This window comes from Mesoplodon densirostris, chromosome 10 (genome assembly GCF_025265405.1).
Source record: "Mesoplodon densirostris isolate mMesDen1 chromosome 10, mMesDen1 primary haplotype, whole genome shotgun sequence".
In the NCBI taxonomy this organism is placed as follows: domain Eukaryota; kingdom Metazoa; phylum Chordata; class Mammalia; order Artiodactyla; family Ziphiidae; genus Mesoplodon; species Mesoplodon densirostris.
In genome coordinates, this window is record NC_082670.1 from 32170106 (window position 1) to 32188960 (window position 18855).

The following is an 18855-nucleotide window of genomic DNA, read 5'->3' on the forward strand; positions in this document are numbered from 1 at the left end:
TCTGATCCAGCCTACTCCCCACAGGCAGGAGGACAGGGAGGGTGACCCAGCTAGCACTGAGTCCCTGAATCTCCAAAGGGCCAGTGCAGAGAAGATGATAACCAGCCATTCTCCACCTCCACTGAATTCAGGAGAGAGAGAGAAGTTGGCTGAAACTGCAGTAGGCAAGATTGAGGTTAGATGGCAAGAAGGAATTCCTGATGGTGAGGGGTCCTGAGCACTAGATCCGGGGACAAAGGGAAGGGATGAAACCTTTCTTAAAGCCCCCCTCCAACTTCCCATTGGGAAACACTTGCCCAGGAAGGCAGCCCACACACACTTGATGGTTCCCACTGAGGTCCCACACAAACTAAGGGGGAGGGGGTCTTTGCACCCTAGAGGCGCAAGGGAGCACCCTTCCCCCATCACCTGTCCACTGCCTCCTACAGGGGTGTCCAGGATGGTGCTGACTTTGGGGCAGGTCAGACCTGCCCCCTCACACCACTGTAGACCAATGGCTCCTAGGTCTCACCTCCCCAACCCCCGTCTGGCAGCTGAGAAGAGCCCTTTCCAACCACCACAGCTCCCGGGAGACGTGAGATTAACCCCTAGTGGGAGGCTGGAGCCTCCACTTCTGGAATTTGAGGCTGCCTTTCCGAAAGGGTTGGGGCTTGTAGCTTTGGCTGGAGGAGGGTCAGGAGAAGGGAAAGGCGCCGCAGGATGTGTAAGCAGAGTTCCCTGGGGGGGCTTGGAGAGCAGCAGAGGCCTGGTGGTTAGCAGGGCGTCCCCATTCGTGGAGTCCTTGGTGAAGAGTCGCTGAGCCTTCCCCGGGGCGTAGGGTGAGCCTGCCCCACCTGAAGGGCAGCAGGGGGAGGGGTGGAGACGGGGAAGGATGGGGAGGCGGACACTCCCCGCGCGGCGCCGCGTCCCCTTCCGCAGGGCCGGCGGGTGGGCGCGGCGTGTGCTGGCGCGCGTCCTCGCGGGTGCAGGCAGGAAGCTGGGGCCGCGGGTGGCGCGCGTCAGGCGCGTAAGGCTGTGCTGGGAGCTGTTCCAGTGTGGCCGGCTGCAGGTGGGGGGCCGGGGTGAGGGTGAGGGGCCACGGACCGCCGCGCGCGTCATTATCTGGCCCCAGCCCGACCCTCCGCAACCCCCGCCCGGCCTTTGGTTGCGCGCTGAGTCTGGAGTTTCCCTCTGGGTCCTTTCTTGGGGGCCCCCGGGGAGGGGGTGCCTTCAGGCTGGGCCCGGGCCTGCGGGGCGCCCCGGGGTGGGGGGGCCCCCGGCCGGGCCTGGTGCGAGGGGGAGGGGCTCTCTTTGCGGGACAGGGACCGGCTCCGGGGGGAGGCGCTGGGATGGTGCGCGGAGGAGGCGGGGAGGCCGGGACTGCGCGGGGCCGGGGGCCTGGTGCCGGCTTGGGCTCGCCCTGGGCCCGGGCCACGGCCGGGGGGCTGTTTGGGACGGAGGTCAGCAGCAATGGCCGTCCCTGGGGGCTTCTGCAGCTGGAGCCTGCAGGAGGTGCGGAGGGCAGAAGGCAAGAGACAAGAGGAGGGCAAAGAAACAAAAAGACATTTTCAGAATCTCCCTGGGCACTGAGCTCCAGAGTCCTGCATCCTCAGAGCTGGATGAAACTGAGGAGACCTTGGCACAGATGGATAAACTGAGGCATGGTGCCCCATCCTCCAGAACAGGACCTCTAAGGGCCACACACTCCCAGGCTGCTACCAAAAGAGCTTGCTCCAGGCTTTCTTTTTTTTTTTTTTTTTTTTGCGGTATGCGGGCCTCTCACTGTTGTGGCCTCCCCCGTTGCGGAGCACAGGCTCCGGACGCGCAGGCTCAGCGGCCATGGCTCACGGGCCCAGCCGCTCCGCGGCATATGGGATCCTCCCAGACCGGGGCACGAACCCGCATCCCCTGCATCGGCAGGCGGACTCTCAACCACTTGCGCCACCAGGGAGGCCCCAGGCTTTCTTTGATGTCTCTGTTTTATCTTTAAAATTTGCATGGATTTTACTTTCTACTCTATTATATACCCATGTTTATATTAATATGAATAATGTTTTCTCCCAACTATTCTGGCCTTTATCCTTTGGCCTCAAATGCCCCATGGCACACCAGAGGCTGTGTGTGGACCCCACTGCCCCCACCAACCTTTTCCCAAGCCTGGCCTCCTTGGAACCCCTCCAGACACACTCACTGCAGCCACTCCCTTGAGCCCAGTGACAGGGCTGGGACCTGAGTCAGAAGAGAGACTTAGTTGGGGAGGTGGTGGACAGGGGGTGTGGCTGAGGGTCCTTCCTGAATTATCAATAGCCCTTGGCTCCAGGGAAGCCTCTGCTGGTGGAGGCCTTCTGTAGTCACCCTCTGCCTGCCCTGGGACTAGCAGCAGTTTCTCACCTGCTGGTGATGGCTGTGTCAGATGCTGGGGTCGCGCCTAGGGGTCTGTCAGGGGGCTGCTGGGCTGCGGCAGGCGTGGGCATGCGGATGCTGATGGGGCGGGGGATCCGGCTCCGGGTGGCAGCTGCCCGCCCGGCTTTCCTGGGCACCGTGGGCTCAGAGGCAGGTGTGTCCTCCTCGGAGCCTGTGCCTGAGAGCGTCTCAGAGGCACGGCGCTGCTCCTCACTGGAAGAGGATGAGGCCCCAGAGGCCAGGCGCAACAGCAGGCGGCCCTGCCTCTTCTCCATCACCAGCCGAGCCAGGTCCTGCTGTGGTCGGGCCCTCTTGCCCCACCGCTCTTTGGCCGACAGTGAGCCTGAGGGCTCCGAGCCTGTGTCCTCCTCAGACAGCAAGACAGGGATTCGGCTCCTGGGCCGAGGGCCTGGCATGGCATGGCGACTGGGGGAGATGGTGGCCAGTTTCTCGGGACCCGGCTCCAGCAGGGACACCGGGGCTGGCCCATCGGCAAGGGTTGGGCCATTGGGCAGTGAGTCTGTGGTCACCTCCAAGGGGCTGCTCCCGGGGGGGGCGGACAGGACACAGCTCACCAGCCCTGATAGGGCAATGCCGTTCTCCAGGTACACGGGGGCCCCCTCCTCCGCAGCCCTTCCATCAGAGGGCACCTCCAGGCCCAGCTCCCCCCCAGCGCTGAGCTCCTCAGACCGGGAGGCTTGTCCACCAGAAGACATGACATTGAGGTGGGTTTTCTCTGCAATGTGCACAAAGGTCCTCTCGACTTTGGTGAAGGGCGAGGAGGTGACTGCCACTCCCCCTGCCCCTATGGTCACTGCCCCAGCCCCCGGCCCTGTCCCGGTCCCAGGGGGCTTGGGCTCAGACTTGAGGACAGAGGACAGGGTGCCTGGCTCAGACACGTCCAGCTGGCTGCCAGTGGGCTGGGGCCGTTCATGCTGAGGAGTGAGGGCAGCCAGAGTGCCCAGGTCAGGGTCGGGGGCCAGGTCGGCAGTGACAGGCGACTTCTTCATGTCGCCAGGGGAGACGAGCACCAGCGTTTTGGAGCCCTCCTCAGGCTCCAGGTCCCCGTCAGCCATGGAGGCTCGGCCCCTGGACTCTTTCTGATCATCGGCCAGCAGCGTGGACGGGGCGCCCTCCTGGCTCCGGTCCGTGCTCCTCTCGCTGCCCTCACTGCTGGAGCCACTGTGTGGCCCCAGCACCTCCCCCAGGGCCACTGCCTCCTCCTCCTCTTCTTCCTCCTCTTCTTCCTCCTCTTCCTCCTCCTCCTCCTCCTCCTCCTCCTCCTCTTCCTCTTCTTCTTCTTCCTCCTCCTCCTCCTCTTCCTCCTCCTCCTCCTCCTCCTCTTCCTCCTTCCCATTCGTTTGAGGCTGAACAGGAGCCAGCGGGACCTGCGGGGTGGCAAGTAGCACGTGCGAGAAGTCCACCCTCCGGACCCTGTTGAGCAGCCGAGCCCGTTCGCGGTAATCGGAGAGATCCTTCTTGTAGTCCTGGTAGGGCAGGCTCAGGGGCACAGCTCGCGGGAGACCATTCACCTCAAACGGGGGCGCCACGGAGAATACCTGCAAGGGGCACACACAGGGACCCACTGAGGTCACCCCCCCATCCTGGGCCGGAGAAGGCCTGACTGCACTCCCAGGCTAGGAGGCCTATGAGAGTGTGAGTTCCACTAGAGCACACGCTGGGGCTGTTTTGCTCATCGCTCTGTCCCCAGGGCTTAGAATGGTCCCTGGCACCTAGTAAGTGCTCAATAAATCTCTGATGAATAACTGTGTTCATGCTCCAGGTCCCCTGAGGTCCCAGGCCTTGATCCTGGTGGCTTTTCTGCCTACCAGTCTTCCCGTTACCCCCACTCTTCTGTGTCCTGTGTGTGTCCTGAAACCCAGAGGCAGCTCTAGTTCAATCAACAGAAGAAACTGACAACTGCAAAGCCATCATAGCCACCACGTCGGAAACCAGGTCCAGAGGGAGGCGGCAAGTGTCTGGGTCAGCCCTCACTGCCTCCTCACAGGGCACAGTTCCTCTGCAGCCAGGGGGCTGGCCACCAGGGCCACCAGAACCTGTCAGACAAGGGCGAAGTTCAGGCTGTCCTCCACCCCTTGAAGTGCAGGCTGGGCTCCTGGAGCTCCAGCCCCCTTCCCACCTGCCTGTCAGCCAGGAATTTTCCAGTCCTCTGTAGGTATGTTTTGAGTCCACACTTCCTCCCAAAACTCACAGACAGGCTATGAAAGGCAGATTCTTGTCACCTGATTAAGTTTTACCCTTTGAAGCTTTGTGCAGAGTTCTTGGCAATGTGATGGCATGTCCTTGGTTTTCTAGATTCTCGCCACATCTCCCCTTAGCCCCCTTCCTTCCAGACTCAAAAGGCCTGACCATCTCACCAGGACCTCAGCTGCTGTGTCTTCTCTAGCTCTGCCCTTGTCAATCACACACACCCCCAGGCCCCCACAACGCACCAGGCCCCATTAGAGCTGACATGGCTTTGTTCCTGGTGGGATGGTACTGATCGTATCCAGCACTTTGTTAGCCTTTTGAACACACAGGGCCTCTGTTTTCCTAAACACAACCCATGCAGACCAGAGCCCTGGAGGGGCTCCAACACCTTCAGGTGCCACCCAGACTCTCAGGGAGTCCTGCCAGGCATTCCTCTTGAACATCTCTGTCTGCTGCCCTATGCCTGTGGGCACAGCCCTGCCCTGCCTGGTGGTTCCCCAGCCATCAGCCTGTTTTTTCCATTCTGCACTGCCCATCCGTTCTTCCTACAGCTGCCCAAGTGATCTTCCTGAAACTTAAATCTGATCCCATTTCTCTCTGCTTCAAACCTGCAGAAACCTATGGTGGGTCCCACAGTCCTCAGGAGACAGTTTCAAACCTGCAGAAACCTATGGTGGGTCCCACAGTCCTCAGGAGACAGATTCAAACCTGCAGAAACCTATGGTGGGTCCCACAGTCCTCAGGAGACAGATTCAAACCTGCAGAAACCTATGGTGGGTCCCACAGTCCTCAGGAGACAGATTCAAACCTGCAGAAACCTATGGTGGGTCCCACAGTCCTCAGGAGACAGTTTCAATCTTTGGCTTGGCACATGAGCATCCCCACCCCCCGACTTGTCCGCACCCCACCCCATGATCTGACTCCTACCTTGTGCTCCAACCTCACTTTGAGCAGCACCCTCTGGTCCCCCACTTACGTCCCAACAGTTCTCTAAATGCCTCATGCATCTCACACTTCTGGGTCTTTCCCTAGGCAGTTTCCTTTGCCCAGGGGTTCCTCTCATTCTCTCTATTGACATGACAAATTCCTACTCTTCCTCCAGGACCCAGCTAAAACAGCTCATTTCCCCAAAAGCTTCTTGTCCACCCACCAAGCAGACTTCATCACTCTACTTGTTTTCCCACATCCTTCCATTACAGAACCTTCCACCCTCTATTTCACAAGCACGTGTTTACATGGCTCTCTTTCTTGATAAACACTGATCCTCTTAAGGGTTTTTCATTCATTCATTCATTCATTCAAGAAGTCCTTGAATGTCTATTGCCTTGGCTGCTGTGTTAGAGGCTGTGAATTTGTGGATCAGCAAGACAGATCTGGTCCTTGTTTTCATGGAGTGTGAAATCTTTAGATTAGGAAATTAAATGGGGATAATGCATTCTCCACAAAGGCTGTGACCATAAATGAGGTCATGTTAGCAATGAGTCTGGCTTATAGCAGTTGACTGATAAATGTTAGCTCCCTCCCCACCCTGCCCCCCACCTCCTACCCCCACCCTGCTCACTCTGGTTTGAAGATCATTGATTCCTTCCTCAATCCCAGAAACTCCTGGATGCCACACCTGTGAGCCGGGGGGGGGGTGGGGGGGGTGGGGAAGAAGGGGCTCTCCCAGCTGAGGTCTCTGTGCAGTCAGCCCAAAGGCTGGTGGAGGGGAAGGAATCCCCAAGGCCAAGATTTGCTCAAGGCTGTGACTTCTCCCCTCCTTAACTGCCATAATCTTCCTCACAATCAGACCATCAGTGAGGCCTTGATGGAGTGGGGAGGAGTGATGCAAGACAAAATAGCATCAGACACTGGACAGGACCCCAGCACGCTCTGGGGTGTGTTCTGTTTATGTTTTTATCCTGTCTGGCTCAGAACTCACCCACCCAGCACTAGATACATCCTACCCAGCAGGGATATCCTTCAACCCCACCAAGCCATTCTTTCTCAGCAGAACCTCTGCCTATTTTCCCTGTCCCATCTCTGACACTTTGGGCATCCCTGTTAGAACCACCTTTTCCCCTGCCATCTGGCTAGTTCTTGGATCTCTCAGGAAAAGCCCCAACCATAGGATGGATCCTCTGCTCACAGTGCCCACATTAGATGATCATAGCTGGAACCCTCTCTCCTTTCATCTCAAAGCCCTCCCCTTCCATTACATGGGAGGGATGAGGGATGAGAACTGGAAATCAGGCATCACTGATATCAGACTGGGAAACTGAGGCTTGGAGAGAAGCATCAACATGCCCAAGTCACAAAGCACACCACCCAGAGTAGCCCAGAACTCAGAATTCTTTCCACTGCCTCACTGGCCTCCCATCCTCCCACATGGAGAAACTCAGGACCCTCTGCCCTTTAGCAGAACTGTGAACCTCAGAGTAGTGACAGGTTGGCCCTAAGGATCACTGCCAAGCCCACCCTGGCCTGGGCATGCTGAGTTTTCTATTTCAAAGCCCCTCCCCATCTGGCTCCATGTTGGGGAGGGCCAGGGCTGGGCTCAAGTTCCTCCTTCCTCAGAGAGCAGGAAGTCCTCCCACACCCTTTCTGGCCTCTCCTGGATGCCTGTGCCCAGTGAGTATTCATCCATTTGCCCATGTGATCCCGTGCTCACTCAATCAGCCAATGGTCACTGGGGAGCTTCTGTGTGCTTGGCCCTATAGGCCTGAGGACACCATGGGAGGGGGACAGCAGTGACACTCTCCCAGTCTCTCTCAGAGGGAAGAAAGAGTGCTGGGTATCACCAAGCGGAAGTTGGGGTCTGGGGAAGCTCACACCTTCCTGCTCCCTTCCCAGGGCATTGGCCCCTTATGATTCTAGTCTGCTTACTGTGGTACCCCAGCCTGCTTGGCACAACGTGACTTGGGGGTGCTTTTTAAAAAAACAGAGCCCTGAGTCCTACTCCCTAGATTCTGTAGGTCAGAGATGAGGCCCAGAAATCTGTTTCAAAGCTCCCTGGTGAACTGATGGAGTTTGGCCAAAGGCAGATGTGGTGAGGGTGAACAGTGTGGGAGGAGGAGAGGCAGGCCTTTGGAGCTGAGACAGAGAGAATGAAAGCCTCAGCCCTCCCCCTGCCTCCGCTGAGCCCAGAGCAGCGGCATGTGGCCTCACCAACTTCAGAACTCAGCCCAAGCCCATGTTTACTCCAGTCAGCCGGAAAAGTGAACAGAGGTAGACGGACCAGACTCCCAACTGCCCCTGCCACCAACAAAACCGGGCTCTCCTCAGCCTTGACTTCTCTGCTACTGGCGCTGGAGACAGGTTACTCCACATACCCCCACCCCCACACAGCGTGCATTGAGCAACTCTCCTGCCTGGACCCTAGCCAGTCCCAGACATTGTGCACTGCACATCAGCCCACAGTCCCAAGGTCAGAGAAGGGGGGCTGCCGACGGACAAGAGGAGTGTGAACTCTGACACCCCGCCCCTCCCTCACTGTAGGGCGGGGAGGGCTTTGTGCCTCTCACAGCAGTGCCCATCTCCTCCCTTAGCAGCTGCCCAGCGCATACCTCCCATCTCCCCTCCTCCCCAGGGGACCCCCGCCCCCCGCCAGTTGCCATAATTTCCCAGACTGAAAATTGGAGATGGGAAGTCAACAGGGTAGCTTCCTCTGCCCACCTCTGCCTTTCCCAGATTCTTCATCTGTCTGTCCGGGTCTCTATTCTCAAACCACATCTGCCAAGCCAAGAGCCTTCCCTCTGCTCCTCCACCCCACACCCAGGGGTGCCACCCACCCCGGGCACACTGGCCTGTGGCAGTCATCTGGGTGGAAGGGGTAAGATGACCTGGGAAGGCAGCTTGCCTAGCCTAGGTCTCTACAGATCCTCACGTACTTGACCCCCAGATCTCAGTGTTCCCAGCCCCTCCCTGGCTGCCCCAGGGCAAGAATCTGACAGCATGGGGACATTCTAAATGCTCTGCGGGTCAAGAAATGCAGCTGTAGCTTGCCCTTCTTCTACCCACACACTTGCTTTAGGCCCCGGGAAAAGTATCGTCCTCTTTGGGTGCTGTGGCTGCAGGCTTGCAGGGGTGGGGTGGGGGACAGAGAGAGGGTGAGCCCCCCTCCACCTTCACCCTCTCTCTGCAGTCTCCAAAGTCTCTGCGGTCCTCTCCTTCTTTGTGTCCCACCCCCCTCCTTGTCCTAGTTCTCCCTCAACCCACATTCTATCCCTGCGTTCCCTTGGCCCTGCACAATCCACTCTCTCACTGATACCCCTCAACAGACCATTCTCCCCCAAGCCAGAGCTACTTCAGACCCCCCATTAAAGCAGGGGACAGGGGAAGGCTCCCGTGCCCTTCCCTCCCACAGGGCTCTCTGGCATTCTGGCTTCCCACCCCCAGCACACACTTGGCCTCAATTGTCTGATCCATAGAAAACTGATTAGTGCGCCCACCTTCTTACTCCGCATCCCCCCTCCAGCTAGTTGGCGATTTGGAGTCGGCCCCAAAGACCAGAGTCCACCCCCAAAGCCCTCCTGCGGATGAAAGGAGACAGCCAGCCGCCTCCTGAGGGTTGCTCAAGTCCAACTAGGCTGAAACCTCCGGTCCCCTCCCGATTTAGCCTGTCTTAGCGGAGGTAGGAGTGGGGCTGGATCCACTGATCTGGAGTTTGCCCCCCACCCCATCCCTGAGTCTGCAAAAGACTAGACCCTGCCCTCTGCCCAGCCCGGCGACCCCAGAATTGGTTCTGCATCAAATGGTGGGTTAGGAAGGAGGAGGGTGAAAGAAAGCAGGCGAAGTGCAGGTTCCTGGAAGGCGTCTTTAATCAGGATTTGGTAGTACACAAGCTCTCCGGATTGTCTGCATTAACAAACAGGGACTTTAAAAGGCACAAGATCCCTCGCACAGCGACGCGTGACGGCGGGGCGCCCCCCACCCCCGCCTGTGCGTGGCCGTGTGCGCGGGGGTGCGTGTCCGTGTCCCACCCCGCTCCCCGGCGGCGCCGCGCGTGTGCGTGTCAGTTTCAAGTGTTGGATTTGTACAGTACTCGCAGTCTAGGGGCGGGGTCTCAGTGCATGCTCTTCTACCCGGGCCCGGGGCCCCCCCGACGCCGCTCTGTACACTGAGGACGCACCCCGGAGAGAGAGAGAAAGAAAAAAAAAAAGCGTCCCATCTTCCTGTGTGTGTGTGGTTTTGAGTTTTTCGTGCATGCTTATGCTGGCCGGGGTCGGGAAATAGTGCAAGCTTATAATACAGTATTATTGCAGTACAAAATGGGGGTGGGTATGATGGGATGGGGAAGCCCAGGAATAAACAGGCTGGGATTCGGGACCTCCGGGAAGGGAGGTCCTCTCACCAACCCCCTTCCTATCCCTCGCTCCCCTCCCCACCTCGATCAGGAAGTGTCTCCCAACAATGCGAGGGGGCTCCTCGGGTCCCTGGAGGGAAAGGGCTCAGGTGGGCCCCAGGGCTGAGCTTCCCCCATCCTACCAGCCTCACCTCTTAGGGGGCAGGGGCCAGCCCTCTCCTCGCTCAATACTGTCAGCCACAAGGGCCCCGAACCCCGCCTCTTCACCCTCGGAAGCCCCTCCAAGTGGGGGGACAGGGGTCGACAGAGCAAGTGCAAAGGAAGCAGATGTTGGTCCCTGAGTTTTATTTTCGGGGGTGGGAGGAGAGAAGAGCTGGAAGTGGGGGCATGTTTGGGGACCCCCAGGGCCCTCAGTGGTGGGGTGGGACAGGAGACACGGACGCAGGGGCTTGGGCCAAAAGGGGGTGTTGGGTGGCTCTGAGAGACCGAGGCTCAAAGCTTGGGTCCCCCTCAACTCTGGGCTCTTTGGCATCCAATTGCAAGGCCAGTTATTTGGGGAGGGAGGGGGCAGCTCTGTAGGCGGTGAGGTAACTGGAATCAGGGGTGGGCGACAGGGGCTCTTCGAGCCCGGAGAATTGGCCAGCTTCCCCTCCCAGCCCTCGTCAGCATCCTGCCCTGAAGCCCTGAGGGGCGAGCTGCCACTCCAGCCCCGCCCCGCCCCGGGCCAGGGACCCTGCGACCGAGAGCCTGCGGAGGGGAAGCTAACACAATCATAGCGTGGGGCGGGGGCGGCGGGCGGCTGGGGGCGATAACCCGGGGGAGGACTTTAGCAGCAGGCAGCTCGGCGGGAGCGGGGCGCAGAGGCTGACACCCCCTCGGGCGCACAAGTCGGGGCGCCCGGGAGGGCAGCTCTGGCGGCGTGAGGGGCGGGTCTCGAGCCGGGGGCTCGGAGGCCTGGCGGTACCCTGATCACGCCGCTTAGCAGCTAGTTAAAAAGACTGAACATACATTCGTGGTGCGACGGCCGCGGGGGCGGGTCCAGGGGTCGGGGACAAAGGGGAATGTGGTAGATGGGGGTCCCGATACAGTGATAAACCTGTGAGAGGGGCCCGGAAACACGATCCTCGTGCTCTCCTGGGCGGGGGGCCGCTAGTTTGCTGTCCGGAGAGTGCATGAAGTGTGCCTTCAGCTATGTGTGTGTGTGTGTGTGTGTGTGTGTGTGTGTGAGAGAGAGAGAGAGAGAGAGAGAGAGAGAGAGAGAGAGGGGCGGGGGGGCCTGTTAGTCGTGGCAAGGTAAACCCCAGCACCCCCACCCTCAGAGCCTGTGCAGGTAGAAGGGAGGGTACGTGGTGGGACGCACGGCGGAACCAAGTGGAAGCGGAGGTCTAGGAAGTTTCCCATAGTTCTTTGGGCTTCATTGCCCCTCTTCCCCCACTGCTTCTTAACTACTCACTTGGGGGGCTGGGGCCATTCAAGCCCAGGGGCTCCCTAAGCTGGGAAGCCCACTGGGTGGTGTGAGAAACCATTTGGGATATCTGAAGGATGTGGTCCTCAGGCTGGGAGCCTCTCCCTTAGGGAGAAGGATGCTTTAAAATTTTCAGAGGCTGACCCCACCAGTCCCAGGGGGCACCTCTGTCCCTAATGGGAATAATGCAAACTTTGGGGACATGCCCCCCAACTTAAGAAGAGTGATTTGCCACACTCCTTGTTACCAAGGACTGCCCCTGGGGGTGGGCTGATTCCTGCCCTATGGGCTGGAATCTCAGTGGAGTTTGGGGTGGGGTGGGGTGGTGTTCGGGCCCTCCTTAGAGGTCTATTCTTCCATCCTCAGGTACCAAATCAACCCAAGGACAGAAGGAGATACAGCATTATGCTCCCACAGCCAGGGGCCCCCATATCCTCCCTAAGCATGGTCCCCTCCCCTGGCCACCTAATATAGACACATTGCCACAGCTCTTTCTGCCCACCCCAGTAGCCCAGGCCCCCCACAACCACTGCCTGGGCAGACAGCACCACCCCTCCCCAGAAAAGGAGATCTAAGCAGGGCAGAGGAGAGAAATAGCAAAGGAGGGTCCTGGGCCCCTCCACAGAGAGGAACCCTGGCTTTTCCTGGGATTGGAGGGGCCTGCCCTTCTTGGCTGGGGGGAGCAAGGGTTAAGGTACCAGCATGGCTCAGAGTTTCCACTATTCCCCCATGTGCTGGGCAGGGCTATTATTCCCCTTTTCCCCACAACTGGAAACGCAAAGGAGATTGCTGGGTTCGGGATGCTAGCGGCAGGGGTGAGTGTTGAATGGTTATTGCTGTGACCCAAGCTGCCTTAAGTGGGTGGGGGGTGTCTATTCATTACTGAGAATTTACTAGAGCATTTTTCACTGACTCAGGTTCCTGTCCCACAGAGAAAATACTGGTCCTCTGAGGAGGACCCCACTTGCCATGAACAAATCCACCGGCCCACACACACACTTAGGCACACACACCATGAGCTCACTGACATGTACACACAGCACACAGCACACAGCCCCACTGGCCACGAACTGCCTTGTCTTAAGAAGCCCACCCAGTGTGAGTTCCTGGGGCAGAACACTGCCCCCATTTGAGTGCTACAGCCTTGGGTAGATTTGGGGGAGTGAGTGAGTCCTCAGGCTCAGAGAGGTTCAAACTGAGTTCAGGGTCTCTGCCTGTAAACCGGTTTTGTTTAGCTCACACAGTGATTTTTCTCTAAAAAGTTGTTGCTTTTAAAAAATTAGATGCCACTAATTAAAAATTGTGAGATTTCACTTAAAAATTGGAAGATACTGGCAACAATTGGCTGAGCTGAGGATTGGTGGTGGCCCTTCTGTTTACCACAATCCCCACAAGTGCCCTCTCCCTGACACTGCTTGGCTCCTGTTGACATGTGAGTTGGTGACATATCACATCTCCATGGTCAGTGGTCACCAATGCCAGTACCTGCCCTGCCTGTGAGCCTGACTCCAAGGATTCCACCAATACCACTGAGGACAGGGTTTTGAGCGCCTGCTTTCTCACCGGAACTCTTACTCCACCCATCTAATCCCCAGAGCTGCTATGGGATGCTTGGGGCCATGTGGGATTAAGAGGTTGGGGTCTCTGGAGAGACAGGGTCCAGCCATTTCAACCAACCCCAGTACTCTGGAGTGACCCCCACCTGGACTCTGGGATGGAGAAGGAAGGAGAGTCTGACTCATAGACAGCTTCCTTCTTCCTAAATAGAGCGAGGAGGGGCCAACCAGAAAGGACAGTAAATAGTAAATAGACCAATACACAGACTAATACGCTTTAAAACTCCCATCAAACAAGACCTCAGTTATTCGGCATTGGTGGGGTTTTTAATATGCTTTTGTAAATTAGATATTCTGATTAATCCATTTAATGCAGATAATACTGGGATCTACTTCCTAGGCTATTATGAGGATTAAACAAGTTATTTTTGTAAAGTGCTTAGATCACTGCCTGGCACATAATAAGCTCTGTGTGCCAGTGACTGTTAAATATGATAAATTAATTAATAATTGGAGGCCACCACTACATGCAGGGTGTGACTTTAAAGTATGAAAATATCGTTTTCCAATACAACAAAGAGTGCTGCTCCTTTTCAAAGCCGACCTTGGGGAGGCTGTGTGCTTTCCCCAAGCAGGGTATCATTTCTTGAAACACACTGACCTCTTCTTTGGGAAACCCAAAGGAGCCTGACAACACTGCAGGTCCCTACCCAGCCTGGGACCTAGAGACAGGCACCCCAACTCCAAACCATGCAGGGCTCTGCTGAGCTTCACATGAACTTGCTCCAACACACATGGCTTCAAATGGCCTTAGATGTTCCAAAAGTCAAAACTACCCTCAAAAGGTAATCATTCCTAGATGGAGAGGGTGTTCTTGGCCCAGATATTCTCAAAAAGAAACAGATTTTAGAGAAAGGAGAGTGGTGGGTGCAGGCTTAGCTCACATGGATGAGACATCCATGAGAACAGTTTGGCTCAGGGCACTGCCACCCACTACAGCATCCCTAGGCTGGGGCAGGGGCCCTGAGGTAATCTTAATATTATCAAGATCACTTCCTGTTAGTTCAGAGCTTTATGGCTTATAAGACAGTATCTCCTCCACTACAGAGGACACGTAAAAGGCTGTCCCCCAAAGGACAAAATGTTTTGAATCATGATCTTACTTTAAAGGACACACCCTCTCCCACAATTATCAGTTCTGGAGTGTGTGTTTGTGTGTGTGTATGTGTGTGTGTGTGTGTTTGAAAATTTAGCCACTTTGGGGTTGCTAAACAGGATTCCCCACCTCCAAAAGCTTTGGAAACAGAAATATGTGTTTAATGCTAAAATGAGGCTGAAGCTAGTGCCATCATCTTTGATGTCACAAGGCACTTTGGGATCTTAGAGTACCTCAGGGTGCTGGTCACTGAGTGGGAGCTGTGCTCAGGGTCGGGTAGTGGAACCCTCTGGAAGGAAATGCCGGATAACAGAGTGCTTGGTTTCATCTAGTCCCAGATAACAGGGGCCCTGCCCCCACTGCTGCTGACTTTTAGAGTGGCTGGTGGACAGACTCCTCTTCATTTCAGCCCCTGTCACTAGCTGGAGAGGATGGAAAGAGGGCCAGAGGGTAGCAGGGAGAGAGGGGGGCAGTGCCAGAAGGCAGGGAGTAGGGCTACTGTCCATCCCACCCCCTCACCTTTGTGCTTTGTGTTTTCCCTCTTTTCTTGAGGGTCTACCCTGACCCTCCTCTACCTTCTGCCACCGCGGGATGCAGAGCCACACAAAACATCCCGGAGGGCAACAGAGGCTTGGACTTGGGGAGGTTCAAAAATGAGCAGTCAGGATGGGGGTGGGCCCGAGTCTGGCTTTCATTCCTAGATGGAGAGGGTGCTCTTGGCCCAGATATCCTCAAAAAGAAACAGATTTGGGAGAAAGGAGAGTGGTGGGTGCAGGCTTATCTCACATGGATGAGCCATCTATGAGAACAGTTTGGCTCAGGGCACTGCCCACCCACTACGGCATCCCTAGGCTGGGGCAGGGGCCCTGAGGCCTCTACCGCAACCAGAGACAGGAGTTGAAGGCAGATGAGTTGGGAGGGAAGCAGACATCAAGAGAGGAAGGAGGGAGAAAGAGGAGCCAGGATGATAGTAGGTACATAGGAAGCTACCAAGGACTGCACAGACATCTTTCTGACTCCCTAACACACACACACATGCACACTCATACACACACAGGACTGCAGCACTGTGCAACTTCAGTGGATGCCATTCACATTAGGGTCTATGTAAATGGCAACGCACAGCCTGAGCATCTATCCGTGACAACCCTGCCACATGCACAAATGCTCATACATAAGCACACTCATACTCATAAGTGTACCTGCATGCACACAAGCACACACACAGACGCAACCTTACTGCAATAAACATTTTGCAAACCTTCAGGCCTCCTCCCCTCCTTCCCTCCCTGTACAGGTACTGCCCTTGTTGGAGCCGTCTTCACCACTGCCGCATTCCCCAGGGGAACAGAGGTGCTGGCTGACATGGGCAGGAACGAAGAAAGAGAACCTTGGGGGTCCCTGCAGTGACAGGTTGGGTGCTGAGAAACAGGCAGAAAGAGCATAAGCGATCTGGCATCCTGATCCCCCACCCATCTCCAGATCCCCATCTGATCAGCCTCTGTTGCTCTGTCTTCACCACTGCCCCTGGGGGGCAAAAAGATTGGCTGAGCACCCACAGGAATGAGTCACCCTCTGAGAGGGGCAGTGGTGGGACTGCTGTGTCTGGAATTTGTCCTGAGCTCACAGGTCCTACCTCATCCTTTACAACCACCCTCTCTGCCACTGCTACTAGACGGGGTCCTTTCACCCTGAAGCTCCAGCTCGCTTTGAGAGGCAGATCCCAGGCCCCCTGTTCATACTTGCTCAGCTCCTAAGGAGCCGGGCCAGGCAACCAATTCCACCAGTGGATGATGGCACATATGCCTTGGGGGAGGGGCAGCCTACAGTGGATTGAGCTCCAGGCCTCCTGGGTTGAGATGTGGGAGGGCAAGGACTCTGTCCTCTGTGACAGTGGCATGGGAAGGGCTCACTGGGTTACAGGGCTGCTTCCTCCCATACCACTGAGTGTAGAGGCACTTTCCCACCAAGCCCCAAATATGGCTGGCCAGGTCCCCGTCTCACACACAGGGCCACACGCCTTGCCCCACGCAGATAGACAGATACACAGCACACCAAGAGGGACCCAGTCTCCTGGCACTCCCCTCAAGGGTGGACCAGGCCCAACTATGCCAAGAGTTCACAGATTAAAAAGAATAAGCCCCATTCCAGACTGACTCTGACCCAGCATGCCTCTCCCTGACACCTTGGTTTCCACTGGACTCTGGACTCACTGGTGGCTCCAGCCCAGGACCCCTGTCCTGTCCCAGAAACTGCACCAACAGCCCCATCCCTCCCTGCACCATTTGGCTGGCACCAAGCAAAGGGAGATGATGGGGGGTGAGGGGCGGGGCGTTACAGTACCTTGGGCCAACGTTATAGGGGGCTGTATTGCATGATCGGGAGGGACAGGGTGTATGAGTGTGTGATTATTGCGTCCTGGGAAGGAACCACGGTCTCTGCCTGCTCCCCCCCCCCCCACCTGCCCCCTCCAGGAGGGGGGGGGCCCAGCCTAGGTCTTGTGCGTGAAGCGGGCCCACACCTGCTGCAGCTGTGACCGCGAGATGCGGAGCACCGAGGGTACGAGTCTGTGGTTGCCGGCGGCCAGGGGCGCGTGGCGCCGGTGGGGCGCCCGCACGGGGCTGCTCTCAGCCGAGCGGCTGCGCTGAATGAGGGAACCGGAGGAGCCGCCGCCGCCAGGGTGAGGGTAATGCTCGGTCTCCAGCGTGGAGGAGGAGAAAACGGAGGACGCCAGTCGTCGCAGGGGGCTGTACCGCGGGAGGGAGTGCCCCGAGAGTCTGTCCTCCTCCAACTGAAAGAGACCAAGAGAGTGGAGGGAAAAGAGGCGTCAGGCACAGACTCGACAGCTCCGTCTCGGGGGGCCACCCCACCGCTGACAGCCCCTGCGGCACCGGCGTCCCGGGCAGGTCGGCAGGGTCCGGCAGGGTGCAGAGGGGTGCAGACTGTAGTACTTTCCTGCCTCACAATCTAGGCTCCGGCCTCCAATGCCCTTTCCCGGCCTCCTCCTCACACCATGGTCTCCATGCAGAGACCTTGGTCACTCACTTTCTCCGGGATGCCTTCCTGGCTTAGCTCTACATAGCTCGGGGTTCCCTCTGGGCTGGGGAAATCCTGCCCCCTAGGAAGGCCGCTCTAAAATGTATTAGCATCTGTGCACCATCTGTCTTCCCGGCTGGACTCCATGCCCTTCATGAGGTCTAGAGAACACCAGCTACACGCCCTCTGGGGTGGCACTCCTGCCCCCATGACAGGGGCAGTCAGGGTCTCATTGACAATGTAGCAGAGGGTAGGACTCTGAGGTCCGACTACTTATGTTTGAATCCCAACTACACCACTTACTACCTGGGTGACCTCAAGTAAGTTACTTTACTTCTTCATGCCTCAGCTTCCTCATCTGTAAAATGGGGGTGACTATGGTTCCCACATCATAGGACCTTTACAAGGATCAGATGTTATAATATGCAAAGCCCTTAGAACAGTGCTAGCCATGGTGTAAGTGCTGTGTCATGTGAACTGTTTTATTACCCTTTAAATCACTCTTGAGAATGAAGAAAGGGATAGAGGACTGGGGGGTGGAGGAGTCGATTGAAATCATTTCTCCAAGGTGGCTTTTTCCCTGTCCTCTGCAAGGTCGAGCCACATGGCAGGGTGTGGCCGCCTCACTTGGCCACCGTTGGGAAGAATCACGCCTGTGCCCTGCTGCCCTCGTGCCCTCAGAGGGAAAAGGGAAAGTGGGGCTCAGTGTCCCAGGCTTATGGGGATGGAAGTGGTGACTTGGCTGTCATCAGAGGTTTCCCATCCTGACCCCTAGCTCTTCCTGGGACTGTGGCCAGTTTACATAGCTCTAGGCAGGGCCAGTGAGGACTGGCTGGGCCAGCTGCTAGAGGGCTGAGGAGGAGGGGGCCCCTGAGGCCATTGAATGGGGGTCCAGGGACCCTGCATGGAACCTCCAGCAGAAAGATGAGGAGACACAGTATTCTGTAGGATTGTCTTTGCCCTCACTCTGCTTTCCCTTCCAGCTTCTTTGTGGCCAAGTCTAGGATCCTTCTGAACCGGTCCTGTCTGCACTGAGGGTTAGGGGTCCAAGGCCCACCTGGGATACTGAGGGCCAGAGGTACCCACAGTTGCCCACAGTCCCTCTCACAGCACATGCGGGTGGCTCAAGTTCAGCATCTCAGCCAGAGTTTGGTCAGCTGCCAGAGGGATTTAACCCCAGCGTGCTCCTGCCCTTTCAGGCCAGGTACTTCTTGTGGCCACCTCCCTGTCCTCAGTGCCCCACTGAAGCGTCATGTCTCTGAGGCCACCCCAGCTTCCCAGGCAGGCTGGCTCCCTGTTCCTAGCAGAGGAAAGTTCTCTGTTATCTCCCTATGTCCCTTGACTGTAAACATCGTGTCTCCACCTTTGCATCCCCACCCCACCCCCTTGACTGTGGGATCCAATTCATCTTTGTCCCCCAGCCCCTCGCACACGTGGCAGGGAAATGCTCTAGGGGCTGCCAAACAAATGTCCATGTACTCAGGGAATGTTGACCCGATGGGTTATCAGCCAGAGACAACCGGGAAGGAGGGTAAACATCCCTCCCCCAAATCACACTCTGTCCGCTGCTCTCTCCTCTGCCCTGGCTTTCCCGGTCACTTCTAATTTGCACCGTAAATTCCGGTCACTTCTAATTTGCACCGTAAATTCCGGAGAGAAAAAAATGAGGTGTGTGTAAGAAAAAAATTAAAGTACCATGCTACGCACACCAAAGAACAATAGATGCTCTAAAACTGCCTGGTTCCACATTATCCTCGTCCCTGCT

General features: G+C 57.0%; 1 protein-coding gene across 1 annotated transcript in view; it reads right to left on the minus strand.

Moving 5' to 3' along the window:
* Positions 1 to 1097: 1097 nt before the first annotated feature.
* TTBK1 (tau tubulin kinase 1) overlaps positions 1098 to 18855 on the minus strand; it is a 36098-nt gene continuing 18340 nt past the window's right edge. Inside the window, exons 13-14 of the mRNA XM_060110343.1 lie at positions 2371 to 3941; positions 1098 to 1482 (exon numbers count right to left, since the gene is read on the minus strand). Coding sequence (XP_059966326.1) covers positions 1098 to 1482; positions 2371 to 3941 — 1956 coding nt within the window. The remainder of the gene's footprint in view (positions 1483 to 2370; positions 3942 to 18855) is intronic.